The sequence below is a fragment of the Salvelinus sp. IW2-2015 genome, linkage group LG18, assembly GCF_002910315.2.
Source record: "Salvelinus sp. IW2-2015 linkage group LG18, ASM291031v2, whole genome shotgun sequence".
NCBI lineage: Eukaryota > Metazoa > Chordata > Actinopteri > Salmoniformes > Salmonidae > Salvelinus > Salvelinus sp. IW2-2015.
The window spans coordinates 68,739,448-68,754,366 of record NC_036858.1 but is presented as its reverse complement, the minus strand read 5'-3'; the positions used below and the strand labels follow the sequence as shown (position 1 = coordinate 68,754,366).

General features: G+C 41.6%; 1 protein-coding gene across 2 annotated transcripts in view; it reads right to left on the bottom strand.

The window, feature by feature from the left end:
* LOC111977428 (regulator of G-protein signaling 17) overlaps positions 1 to 11,743 on the bottom strand; it is a 30,550-nt gene extending 18,807 nt beyond the window's left edge. The window contains exons 1-3 of one of the 2 annotated variants that reach the window (XM_024006842.2): positions 11,595 to 11,743; positions 4,592 to 4,728; positions 587 to 717 (exon numbers count right to left, since the gene is read on the bottom strand). In XM_024006842.2, coding sequence (XP_023862610.1) covers positions 587 to 717; positions 4,592 to 4,594 — 134 coding nt within the window. In that variant the 5' untranslated portion in view covers positions 4,595 to 4,728; positions 11,595 to 11,743. The other variant, XM_024006843.2, reaches the window with a different exon arrangement.
* Between the last annotated feature and the right edge of the window lie 3,176 nt (positions 11,744 to 14,919).

The following is a 14,919-nucleotide window of genomic DNA, read 5'->3' as shown; positions in this document are numbered from 1 at the left end:
ATATAGAATCGTAAGAATCACAACACATATATAATCGTAAGAATAACAATAGATACAGTACCGTAAAAGTCGCAATAAATACAGTATCGTATCAGCACCTAAGTAGAGCGATAATATCGTATCGTGAGGGCCCCCTGGCAATTCCTGGCCCTAGTAAGCAAACAGTAGTATATGGGAGTGTCTTTTCTTGAACTCTTTCCCCATGCAGCAGATAATTGGTCTGATAAACATTGTCTATGCACCCATAGTACTGAAAACACTGAGGGGGAAAAGACCTACAGTATTTCAGCATTCATTACCTTGATCTATACAAAATGTGATTGGCCTAAATACTGGGTGGATAAAGGCAATAATGTATGAATATTGGTCATTTTGACTTAAAGGGGGGACAATTCCCTCTAGTTTACACTACTCTTCCCCCACTTATATCAAAACATTTTTAGAGTGAGGTTGAAAGGAATGTGGTCATGAAAGTAATGTTTCTCATTCAGTCTATAGCAAGGACTTCAGGTTATTTGTAGAACCATGGCCTATTGAAAATGGAGGAGACATGGGGACAGAAACCAGAAAGGGAGGTTTGACGTACCAGAGGCATTTACAACAACCACACCAGCACATGCAGCAGTTGTTGGGTCGTGGGTGGCCAGGCGCCTGGGGAGGTCCTTCAATGTGTGGCTGCTGCCGTTTTCTCATGTCAACTCCGCTTAAACTTCGGGGCTGTGGAGGAAACCCAAACACGTTGGTTAGGGACAATCCTATCTTCCTCATAGATGGATGAATATCACAACATTGGTTAGGGATAGTGATGCACTGATATCACATTTTTGKCCCATACCGATATCCGATATTTTCCTTGCCAAAAAAAAAAACTATACCGAGAACCGATATTGAAGATTTTTGCGGCCTTTTAAGAATTCCAGTACAGTTAAATAGATACACACACACACACACACACACACACGGACGTAATGGTCTAAGGCACTGCATCTCAGTGCAAGAGGCGTCACTACAGTCCCTGGTTCGAATCCAGGCTTTCCAGGCTGTTCACCTAAATTACTAGGCAAGTAAGTATAAGAATGTAAGTATATCATTGTCACTACCTTCACATGCAAAGACGTGACCATGAGCAAAGAATAATGTTCTGTACTTCCACAATGACAAGGAGGTACTGTCTACAGTTTACTAAGCCTATGTGAGTAAAGGGTGTATAGCCTGCTAGGCCTATATGTGAGTAAAGGTTATATAGCCTGCTAGGCCTATATGTGAGTAAAGGTTATATAGCTGCTAGGCCTATATGTGAGTAAAGGTTATATAGCCTGCTAGGCCTATATGTGAGTAAAGGTTATATAGCCTACTAGGCCTATATGTGAGTAAAGGGTATATAGCCTACTAGGCCTGTATGTGACTAGAAGGTCTATAGCCTACTAGGCCTATATGTGAGTAATGAGGAAGAAAACAAGCTAGCCTAAAAGGTTGCAGCGCAATAGCTGTGTGCAATTGACTACAGCTCAGCGTTCAACACCATAGTGCCCACAAAGCGCATCACTAAGCTAAGGACCATGGGACTAAACACCTCGCTCTGCAACTTGATCCTGGACTTCCTGATGGGCCGCCCCCCAGGTGGTAAGGGTAGGCAACAACACATCTGCCACGCTGGTCCTTAACACTTGGGCTTAGTCCCCTCCTGTACTCCCTGTTCATCCACGACTGCATGGCCAAGCACAACTCCAACACCATCATTCAATTTGCTGACGACACAACAGTGGTAGGCCTGATCACCAACAACGATGAGACCTGGCAGTGTGGTGCCAGGACAACAACCTCGCTCTCAATGTGAGCAAGACAAAGGAGCTGATCGTGGACTACAGGAAAAGGAGGGCCGAACAGGCCCCCATTAACATCGACGGGGCTGTAGTGGAGCAGGTCAAGAGTTTCAAGTTCCTTGGTGTCCTCATCACCAACAAACAAAGTTGGTCCAAACAAACCAAGACAGCTGTGAAGAGGGCACAACAACACCTTTTCCCCCTCAGGATACTGACAAGATTTGGCATGAGTCCCCATATCCTCAAAAAGTTCTACAGCTGCACCATCGAGAGCATCCTGACCGGTTGCATCACCGCCTGGTATTGCAACTGCTCGGCATCTGACCGTAAGGCACTACAGAGGGTAGTGCGTATGGCCCTGTACATCACTGGGGGCAAGCTTCCTGACATCCAGGACATATATACTAGGCAGTGTCAAAGGAAGCCCAAAAGGTTAACGACTCCAGTCCCCAAAGTCATAGACTGCTCTCTCTGCTACCTCATGGCAAGTGGTACCGGAGCGCCAAGTCTAGAACCAAAAGGCTTCTTAATAACAGCTTCTACCACCAAGCCATAAGACTGCTGAAAAATTTATCCACCCAGACTATTTACATTGACACCCCCCCATTTGTTTTTACATTGCTGCGACTCGCTGTTTATCATCTATGCATAGTCACTTTACAAATTACCTCCACTAACCTGTACCCCCGCACATTGACTCGGTACCGGTACCCCCTGTATATAGCCTTGTTATTGTTATGTACATTTATTGTGTTACTTTTTGATTGATTCAATTATTAATTTCTTTACATTAGTTTATTTAGTAAATATTTTTGTATACTGTATTTCTTGAACTGCATTGTTGGTTAAGGGCTTTTAAGTAAGCATTTCACGGGAAGGTACCTGTTGTATTCGGCGCATGTGACAAATACAATTTGATTTGAATATCTCCATTGTGAGAGCCAACAAAAGTAGGATACAAAGTCAAATGTTTTACTTCCTATCAAGCACATTCGGGTCAATCAACCAATAAAATGAGGAGCCTATTGGGAACATTCCTAGTAAACAAGACTAGCAAACGTAAAAAGATGTGAGCCAACAATGGAAACATTCTGGTACAATCACCACAATTATTAACATCCTGGTGCTGAATGGTACGATAGTGCTTGTTTCAAATCAATCTCAAAGAACAGATTATAATTATAATAATTATAACAGGTTAATAATTACCATTGTGCATAATCTGGGTGTGGAGCACGAGCCCCAAGTAGTAATGTAGATTATATATTTAGGCTAACCTTAAAATAAATTTCCTCTCTGCCCTCATTTAATCTCTCCTGTGATTCTACTTCAGTACTTTTAAACTTTTCTTTTGAATCCAAAAAATATTAAATAAAGGATTATCTTACCTGCAAAGTCATCATTCAACTTTTGCTCCGTATTTACGGACACTATCAATGATCAGTGAGGAGGTTTCCGGTCTCTCTGAGTAGCCTAAACTTTAACATCCATGATGATACATGGACCAATAGGCCAAATATGCAAATCCTGAGTTGACCACTTGAGCAGCCATCGGTTATTCACCTTCCACCGGTGGAAAACATGCACATTGATGCAAAATACAGTGACAAACACCTTTGTTCTAGCTGGGGACACGTCCACGCCACTGAAAAGAAATGCAAATAAAAGAACTCTCCATGTGGAAACACAAATATAGGCTTAGCCAAAGGACCTCCTTTTCATTCTGCAACTCCATCACATTTTGGCCAGGATGAATTTCTTACCGTATTTCTACTGTCGAACTACAGTGAGGAGAATTTCTATTTCATTAGCCATTTGGGAAATGTACTGTCTTTGATCTTGCTATAGGACGATAAACTGAAAATTACCGAGACTAACATTGCCTTCCTCTTACAGAAGCGTTTTGCGTACGTCGCAAAATTTTGGGTGATTTTCCTACACAACATTCTTATAGATTTTCGAAAACCATTATTTGGTCAAAAGTAATAATTTATGCATTATGTTGATTCCTGCTATGAGAGTATCTGCCTGTGCCTGTTTCGCTGTTGGCTGCTGTGTGAGAGAGCTACTCTCACTCCCTCTCCCCTTGTGCACACAGTGGAGGGAGAGATGCAGTCCTACAAAGTTTTTGTAGGACATTAGCCTACATTTACTGATTGATTAATCAATTAGCCTACATGTCTATACAGTAACAATAATCATATTCAGAGTTAGCAGTCTAGATAAGTGGGGCTCGTGCTCCACACCCAGATTATGCACAATGGTAATTATTAACCTGTTAGAATGATTATAATTATAATCTGTTCTTAGTAGGGTAATGTAGACTTAATAGGGTACTGTAGGCTTAATAGGGTTAGTAGAGTACTGTAGGCTTAATTAATAGGGCCGATCTAAAGCAGCCACCAAGGGTCCCGGCCCTCCTGCCACTCTCTAGTTTCTACCCATACTGCAAACACTAATCCAGAGCAATTTATAGGAGTCTGTCAGATGCATACAGCTGAATAGAATTTTGAGAATTCAAATAGGAGCATACTGAATTTCCTTAAATGATGGACAGATATATGTAGGATAAAACTTAGCAGTCACATTCACTACTATAAGGTCATGGAACTCTGCCCTATGTAACCTACCATGAGAATTAGTCAGTTGTTTCCACAGACAGACACGGCAGGAGAATCATGGCGCTGAGGTAAGTGGTTGGTTGAACTTGGGTGGGTTCAGAAGTAAAGCACTAGGGTGTGTCTACAGAGTAGTATCGTTGTTCTCACCATCACTGATGGAGGGCCAGGAGGTGAGGAGGGATGAGGAGGACAGCAGTCCCCGCCCTGGGTCTCAGCAGAGCTCAGGGACTCAGTGGGTGGACCATTTGCAGTGTTGAGTTGCAAGGGGAGCAAAAATATACCATCTGAAAAAAAAGAACAGAGAAATACAGTGCATAGTAATATTGTACAGACAGATAGTAAGTTTATATTAACCTTTGACCATTAGGCCAGGAGTGTCAAACTCAATTCCTGGAGGACCATGTGTCTGCAGGTGATTGATTAATTAAGGTCATTGATTGGTTAGGAACTCCCTTCACCTAGTAGTCTAGGTCTTAATTGGTCAAAAATAAATTAAATAAAAAAGTGGAAACATGGCCCTCCAGGACTTTTCACTCTTGATGAACTCCACCACAAATCCTGGTCGGTCTCTTATTCGACACCTCCAAAAATGAAACTGTGCATAATGGAGGCAATAGTCTAACAGTTTTCAAAAGTGACTTATGGACATGTGAGTTGTGTTTCACAGTTTTAGGCTAGCTATAGCCTGGGCCTATACTGCAGAACTACTGCAAACACATGACTGCAGAGGTCTAGATGGTCATATCCATGACAACTACAGAGATCCTTTCTCATCTGGTTCCTAACATGGCCTCGGGAGAGTCACTGACAGACCTCAGCAAGGCAGGGTACTATACAGAGGATCAGGAGGTTCACAATAAACACTTTATTCCATGTACTTACAAGTCAAAGTTAACTCTGTCAGGAAAAAGTGTCTACTGGCCTAGGAATTCCAATCTGTCCCACTGCTATTTCAGTACCATCTCCTCCAATCTGCCCCACTGCTAATTCAGCACCATCTCCTCCAATCTGTCCCACTGCTATTTCAGCACCCTCTCCTCCAATCTGTCCCACTGCTATTTCAGTACCCTCTTACCTCCAATCTGGCCCACTGCTAATTCAGCACTCTCTCCTCCAATCTGGCCCACTGCTATTTCAGTACCCTCTCCCCCAATCTGTCCCACTGCTATTTCAGCACCCATCTCCTCCAATCCGTCCCACTGCTATTTCAGCACCCTCTCCTCCAATCTGTCTCACTGCTATTTCAGCACCCTCTCCTCCAATCTGTCTCCACTGCTATTTCAGCACCCTCTCCTCCAATCTGGCCACTGCTATTCAGCACCCTCTCCTCCAATCTGTCCACTGCTAATTCAGCACCATCTCCTCCAATCTGTCCCACTGCTAATTCAGCACCATCTCCCCAATCTGTCCCACTGCTAATTCAGCACCTTCTCCACCAATCTGGACCCACTGCTATTTCAGCACCCTCTCCTCCAATCTGGCCCACTGCTATTCCAGCACCCTCTCCTCCAATCTGTCCCACTGCTAATTCAGCACCATCTCCTCCAATCTGGCCCACTGCTATTTCAGCACCCTCTCCTCCAATCTGGCCCACTGCCATTTCAGCACCCTCTCCTCCAATCTGTCCCACTGCTATTTCAGTACCCTCTCCTCTATACTTCAGGTCCTATCCAATAAAAAAAAAATAGACATACAGTACCAGTCAAAAGTTTGGACAGACCTACTCATTCAAGGGTTGTCTTTATTTTTTACTATTTTCTACAATGTAGAATAATAATGAAGACATCAAAACTATTAAATAACAGTTACCAAAAAATTGTTAAACAAATCAAAGTATATTTTATATTTGAGATTCTTCACAGTAGCCATCGTTTGCCTTGACACCTAGGCATACTCTTGGCATTCTCTCAACCAGCTTCATGAGGTAGTCACCTGGAATGCTTTTCCAACATTCTTGAAGGAGTTCCCTCATATGCTGAGCATGTGTTGGCTGCTTTTCCTTCACTCTGCGGTCCAACTGATCCAAAACCATCTCAATTGGGTTTAGGTCGGGTGATTGTGGAGGCCAGGTCATCTGATGCAGCACTCCATCACTCTCCTTCTTGGTAAAACAGCCTTTACACAGCCTGGAGGTGTGTTTGTCATTGTCCAGTTGAAAAACAAATGATTAGTGGGACTAAGTGCAAACCAGATGGGATGGTGTATCGCTGCAGAATGCTGTGGTAGCCATGCTGGTTAAGTGTGCCTTGAATTCTAAATAAATCACAGACAGTGTCACCAGCAAAGCACCCCCACACCTCTTCCTTCATGCTTCACGGTGGGAACCACACATACGGAGATCATCCGTTCACCTATTCTGCATCTCACAAAGACACAGCGGTTGGAACCAAACATCTCTAATTTAGACTCAGATCAAAGGACACATTTCCACCAGTCAAATGTCCATTGCTCGTRTTTCTTGGCCCAAGCAAGCCTCTTATTATTATTGGTGTCCTTTAGTAGTGGTTTCTTTGCAGCAATTCGACCATGAAGGCCTGATTCACGCAGTCTCCTCTGAACAGTTGATGTTGAGGTGTGTCTGTTAATTGAACTCTGTGATGCATTTATTTGGGCTGCAATTTCTGAGGCTGGTAACTCTAATGAACTTATCCTCTGCAGCAGAGGTAACTCTGGGTCTTCCTTTCCTGTGGCAGTCCTCATGAGAGCCAGTTTCATCATAGCGCTTGATGGTTTTTGCGACTGCACTTGAAATTTTCCGGATTGACTGACCTTCATGTCTTAAAGCAATGGACTGTCATTTCGCTTTGCTTATTTGAGCTGTTCTTGCCATAATATGGAATTGGTCTTTTACCAACTAGGGCTATCTTCTGTATACCAACCCTACCTTATCACAACACAACTGATTGGCGCAAACGCATAAAGAAGGAAAGAAATTCCACAAAGCACACCTGTTAATTGAAATGCATTCCAGGCGACTACCTCATGAAGCTGGTTGAGAGAATGCCAAGAGTGTGCAAAGCTGTCATCAAGGCAAAGGGTGGCTACTTTGAAGAATCTCAAATAGAAAATATATTTTAATTTGTTTAACACTTTTTTGGTTACTACATGATTCCATAAGTGTTATTTCATAGTTTTAATGTCTTCACTATTATTCTACAATGTAGAAAATAGTAAAAATAAAGAAAAACCCTGGAATGAGTAGGTGTGTCCAAACGTTTGACTGGTACTGTATGTGAAGAGTGGGACTACCCAAACGGTAGCCTAAGAAAATGTTCCACTAACAATAACATGCTGTTGCACATCCCCAGGACTCTCCTCAGTCCCAACAGAGGACTCACATCCCCAGGACATCTCCTCAGTCCCAACAAAGGACTCACATCCCCAGGACCTCTCCTCATTCCCAATAGAGGACCGCTCTGAATAAGAGCATCTGCTAAATGTAAAAGTAGATCCCCAAATGGGCACATTTATACATTTGCGGTCTAGGTAGCCTATGCCTACTTCTATGCATAAATCAGGTGCGTGTCCTTGCTCAACACTGACAGGAGCGCTTCAAACAAAAGACAATGAGTAAATGGAATGAAATAAACTAAAACTTGTTCCTCACAAGTGTAGCATAGGTTGTGAGCTCTGCAAACAACATGTCCACTCCGACAATGACAACCGCAAAATACTGGTATAATAATATAATGAATGCATTAACAGAAATGACACTAACCAAACACACATTGTAGATTAGAAATGATGGGGATTAACAGTAAATGTACTACTGGTGATGAGGAATTGATAGACTAACAATCAAAGAGCATACAATTCACACAATGAAGTTGAATTGGTGCGCATGAATTGGTGGGAGAGAGTGCATTAGACACACCTTGTGCATCCCCTTCTACTTGACCTGACATTTCAAAGACACATTATTTTCACACATACTGTAGGCCTAAGGAATACTCTCACAAATGGTGTCATGTCCAAAGCAGTAGCTATTTATGGAAAACAAACCCAATTTTGAAACAAATGCAATTTCACTTATTTTATCAACTTTATCAAATTGCTTTGCGTGCCAAGGCAAATACAGATGCCAGTCTTCGAGTGATGGACTGTAACATCCAGGCACAAGTAAGGTTGGGGTCTCATGTGTCATGAAAAAAAAGTGTCTACACAATTTTTTATTTATTTTTAAATCTGTTGACCAACAGCCTATCAACCAAACAATCGACTAGATGGGGTCAGCCCTACTTCATTAACATCTCAACTTCATAACAAACACTGGTGGATAGCTGGGAGTGGAAAAACAAGCTCTGTGAGCCCTTTCAGGCAAGCCATGAAATATGACTGACTGAAAAAACGTATTTGAGACTTGGCCTCCTACTCCGTAATGTCCAAAATGCATGCAGTTTTTCTACTTTAACTGGTCAAATAAAGTCTGTACTCCAACATTTAGACATTAAGGATAATTATGAATGTTTTTAAAATACTTTTTATTTTGCATGATCAGGTTGACTTTCCCAGGAAATTGACATGGTATAGTCCATCATCACTACAGTACCTGTCAATTAAATAGCTAGACTGGAATGAATGCATGGCAATTTTACATCATGGCTGTTTGTGTGATAGCCTATGGCCTTTTCTCAATTTGGGCATAAGTCCGTCCTCTCCTTGGCTCCGCCGTCCTTCTATCCTCCGTGGCGCAGAAACGGAGTCGCTATATTGTAGGAGTGTCAATACCATTGAGATATATATAGGACTCTAGATGGATATAATCAATTTTAGCATGGACATTTTAAAGTAGTTAACTGTGTTGGGATTCTTATGGTTTGATCAGTCAATGATCATAGCATTGCCTTCTTTAAATTGGTTTGCCTAGATCAGGGGTGTCAAACTCATTTCGCATCGTGGGCCACATACGGCCTAGGGAGATGTCAAGTGGGCCGGACCATTAAAATTATACCATACTCTGCTATAAATAACCAAAATATCATGTCTTTCCTTTGTTTTGGTGTAAAGAAGCACAAGAACATTAGGAAAATATTGGCTTTTACCGCTGCTTCACTGACTTCTCGGCTCTGGATGAAAGTTGACTGCTGTTTCCTCAGACCCGCCAGCAATTCGTTAATCTTATCTCTTCTCAGTTGTCCTTGCAAGCCGTCATATTTTTCGCTGTGATGAGTCTCGTAGTGGCGTCGAATATTATATTCCTTCAATACCGAAACTTGTTGCAAACACACCAAGCACGAAGGTTTTCCGTGCATCTCTGTAAATAAATAGGACGTGGTCCATTTTTCTTTGAAAATTCTACACTCCTTATCTACTTTTCTCCGTTTGGATAACGACATTTTGGCTAATGAGGGTGTAGCGGAGAGGTAGAGACCAAGGTATTAACAACGTCGTAACAAGCAGCAGATGGCGCATTGATACCGTCTGCTGTTTTCAGTCTGTCTCAGTGATGCGGCTTGTCTTCTACTCTGATGGAAAGAGTGCGCCCCTTAGCGGATAATCCATGAATTGCAGCGAATAAAAAATATTAATTCCATGTCTTTTATGCATTTTTTCCACTTTCAAATTATCCTGCGGGCCTGATCGAACCTCCTTGGGGGCCGGTTCCGGCCCGCGGGCCGTATGTTTGACACCCCTGGCCTAGATAGTAAATGGCTTTGAGCTATATTACCGACATCTAGTGGCCACAGTAAATTAATGATACAGAAGATTTGTCAGGTTTCCAGCACTGCAGGTGGAGGTAAATCACCAATATTAGCTTTATGCTTTTTTCAAACGCACAAAACTACTTTTAAAAAATGGAGGTAGCCTCAATGTCGCCGCCCATGAGGTCACAGTTGCCATAATGGCACCGATACAAAGATTAGGCTAGTGCTCTATCTAATTCAATTGTCAATTCGTTAAAGAGATAGTTCACCTAAATTATACTAGGCAAGTCAGTTAAAATCAAATTACTATTTACAATGACGGCCTACACCGGACAAACCCGGACGACGCTGGGCCAATTGTGCGCCGCCCTATGGGACTCGCAATCACGGCCGTTGTGATACAGCCTGGAATCGAACAAGGGTGTCTATAGTGACTCCTCTAGCACTGAGATGCAGCTTCACAATCAACGTAAGATACACATATTATATCATCCCAAATGTGTTCGATGGTTTTCCAAAAATGATCTCAACAAACCATTTTTGTATGGACCTCTCTTTGGCAGTAGAATGGCCTTACTGAAAAGCTCAGTGAATTCAACATGGCACCGTCATAGGATGCCACCTTTGCAACAAGTCAGTCAAATTTCTACCCTGCTAGAGTTGCCCCGGTCAACTGTAAGTGCTGTTATTGTGAAATGTCTAACACACCTCCGCATTTATTTTTACCACTTGTATTTTGGCATTCCACCTCTGTAAACGTAATTTTCCTGATGATGTGCTAGTGGAGGAGTCATTTCTAATGACTTGTTCTAATGTTTCCAAGTTCCCTCTCTTCACAACCTCTCCTGGATTACCTTTGACCTTTTTCAAAATGAGCCGAGGAGAGGAAGGTGGAAAGGACGCGAGTAATCGAGGATCAATTGAGATTCTCCCCTTATATTCCATATGGAAAACGGCASGCAGGAGCGGTAGCCTAGTTCAGCAATACCAAGTAAACTGACTCGCTGCCAATTGAAATGTATGACATAGTTAGCTAGTGAGCAGTAGTAAAATCGTACATTTTAGAGCTAGTTAACTAAATACACTTAAAAGCATATAACATGCTTGCCATAATTTGCTAAAACATTCGCATCATAGCTGTCCTTGCCTGCAGCTTCTGGGGTGTTTTGCGTGGTTCTCTGTGATTCGAAGCATCTGCAGCTGTGATTCTGCACTAACTAGCTAGCTAAAACATTGCATGTAACGTTAGCTGCAAAGACAATCTGATTCTGCTTGGCAAGACACCGCATGATAATGCAAAACTGATAGAATACTACGATAGTGCCTTATTGTCGCATCAACACAAATAGGAATAACCCCCAATTTCTGTATAGCTAGCTAACATTAGACCGTTATCTCATTTTCTGTGCTGCGAAGAAGAGGCGGCAGCTAGCTATGAGACTAGCATGGCTAGTGCTAGCTCGTGGGACATTTAACAGAAGAATGAAGAATATCCATAATCTTACCCTTTTAATTCTGGTTGTCAGTATTCTGTAGTGGTTCATTTATACGTGTTTTATGTTGATGCTTGTTAAATCGCACAGTAAAGATGCATCCTGCCTTATAATCTCCATCGGCGGTGTTTTTCTTCCATCCGCCCAACTTCAGCACCGACTCCGAGCCAGTGGACATACTGCGCAAGCGTGCTGCTGTCACKGTCAGCTCACGCTGACCAGGCTGCAGGGTGGGGAAAACTGAGTTGCTACATTGGTTTTTCAAAGATGGAGGTAGTAATATTGAATCATTTATTGTACGTTTCCTAGTGTCTTTGCCACATAGATAGCCACTGTCCCCGGTTACAAAATTGCGACTTTGTAAATGAGGACGAATGACACGTCATGTGTCATATCACATGTTTCTTGTAACATAAGTGGTTACTTAAATGCTTTATCAAGTACTGGGAAAAGTGGGCTTGGTGTGTGTATGTAGGAACATGTTTTGATGCCATGCAAGATCATTATCACTCTGTTGGGCACAGCCTTCAGCACCTTTACACAATATGTTGTTTTAGGTCATTTTAAATATATTTAACATACAGTATTCCATTATAAATATCCCATAATTGAAGTATTCTTAATTGCCATAATAAATATGAAGAGTGGCTATTGCTGCCTACTTCTAAAGCTGCAGAGGCTTTAATTCTTTCACACATTTTCTGTAATTTGTTGGTTGTTCTATTTTTTAGGGTTCTCCTTGGTAAACCTTGATGTAGCCTGAAAGATAGAAGGTAATTCTGATCTTACAAATCACTAAGCATTGGCTAGTTGTAGTTCAGGGATCTGAAACAAAAACATGTGTTGGCATATGGGATATATGCAATACTTTCTCTGAGCCAAGTTGGCCAATTGTTAAGCTGTAACAAAATATGTATTCCCACCTTTAACAGAATTGCTTTGTATTTTATCTCTATTTGCAGGGGGTGTTTGTAATAATTTGGATATAAAATGGGAATGAGAGTTTGTCTACACTGGAGATAAATAAGAGCCATGTGTGTTTTCAAGCCCCTCCACACACACTTTACTGGTAGCTAGTATCTGGGTATGAGGTATCATTGCTAGTTCTGGGTATGAGGTATCATTTCTAGGATATCCTGGGTATGAGGTATCATTGCTAGTATCTGGGTATGAGGTATCATTGCCAGTGGACATTGCAGTTTCACCTTGTGAGAGATGGGAAGTGCAACAAATGTTTGCTCTAATCCTCCACTGGGAGGCATCAAAACCATGTTGCCTTCTCATTCCGGGAAATGCAACTGGTGAATCATGCCTGTTGTTGAATGGAGGGCAATTGAAATGATCTTCTAAAATGCATGGTGTTACTGTATAATGTGACTCACTTAAAGAACAGCCTATTTATTTTGTGCAACTCAGAGAGGCAATTATAGAAGCATTATTATATTCTAGAATTGATTTATAAAGCCTAATGTAGACTAAACAATAGAGTAGTTAAGTAACAGTGAATGCTGTTTCATTATGCCCAATGGCATAAGAACATCAAAGACTTAGCCATCCTCTCCCAAACTGAGGCAACCTTCCACAAAGAGGGTCTTAGACCAGACGATAGGCATGGTACAGCAAATTAAATGAACAAAACACTATCAAAAGTAAAACAGTCCCTACCACCCATCAACCCAGCACTGCTGCCCTCCTTTTTACCAGCATGTCCTGCTCCAACGGTCCAACCCTGGGAAGTCTACAAAAAGCTACAGAAGTTGAAAACCTGAAACGTTTAACGGAGTTTGCTAATAAAGGAGTTTGCAAATGAATTGAACGTGGACCATTGGCTGAYGTTCTTAACTTATCTCTACAAGAGGGCATCGTTCCAGTCGAATGGAAAGAAGCTATAGAGATCCCCTTACCTCAATCCAAGACATCTCACTAACTTTCTGAGCAAAGAGAGCTTTATCACTGAATGGGCTCTTACCTATATCCTACGCCAGATTGACACCCAGCAGATGTCTTGGATAGTTACATCTGTGCTACTGACTTAGTCTGGCTTTAATTCTAGCATGTCTACAAATTAATCATTGATATGTTGGATTCACATCACCATCTCAACCAAAATCTAAGTTAAAGAATAGAACTAAATCATATCAACACTTTATTGAAAGTGCATTTAAAGTTTGATTTATTTAGTCTTATTCTATAACTTAGATTTTTTTTTCTCCATTGGAATTTGGTAGTGCTTTTAGATGATTGAAAACATAGTGATAACACATTGGAAATTCAACTAACTTTGTCTGTCTTTTTGAGTGGATGAATATAGGTTGTAATCTTATTGATCAAAGTCACAACCAAATATTACCCAATTATCCATGTTGAAATGACATAGTGTGCTCGGAGGGTAGTGTTCTTACAGACACTCCACGGTAAAGCACTCCATCCCACACCAGAACCCCTCTAATATCATAAGATGATCACTTGACCTACATGATGACTTGGGTGCAGACACAATAAGATCCAAGGCCCAACATGACCCAGTAATAATGTGCATTGTTACCTTCAAATTATATTACTTAATGATGGGGGGAAACAACTAACTTCCTGCAATTCTACACATTGTGCCATGGGGCAAAGAGGAACATTTGCAGTTGTATAGCTAATCTTATGCTATTCTACACATTTTGCCATGAAGCTGAGAGAAAATGTTTCATTTTTACAGCTAATTAATATTAAAATATGGGTGTGTTGACTGTGATAAAGGCAGTAGATGATGAGCTGTCTTGTTTGCTAAATGAACAAATGAAGTAAGCAGTGGCATGGTGCATATAGCCTTAGAAGCACAGTGACATACAGTATGCCTCAATGCAGTCATATTCGTGCCTCATTGGTGGTGTGGTTTCAGCCATCCATTCCATGAAAGTGAATGTCATTCCAATGCACTGCTTGCTATAAATTCTATCTGATGGTGTTTGTATGTTTAGGTAAAAAGACAAATAATGCCCAGTTTGGAACACTGACAAATAGAGAGCATACCTTAAAAATGTATATATAAAAAAATAAACATTGAATTTTGGCATCTATTTGACATCTTCAGAATGTAGAAGGTACTGTGTTGGGCTCCCGAGTGGCGCCGCGGTCTAAGGCACTGCATCTTAGTGCAAGAGACGTCACTGCAGTCCCTGGTTTGAATCCAGGTTGTATCACATCTGGCTGTGATTGGGAGTCTGGCCGTGAATGTGCGCAATTGGTCCAGCATCATCTGGGTTTGGCTGGGGTAGGCTGTCATTGTAAATAAGAATTTGTTCTTAATTGATTTGACAAGGTAAATAAAATAAAAAATGTTTTAGAT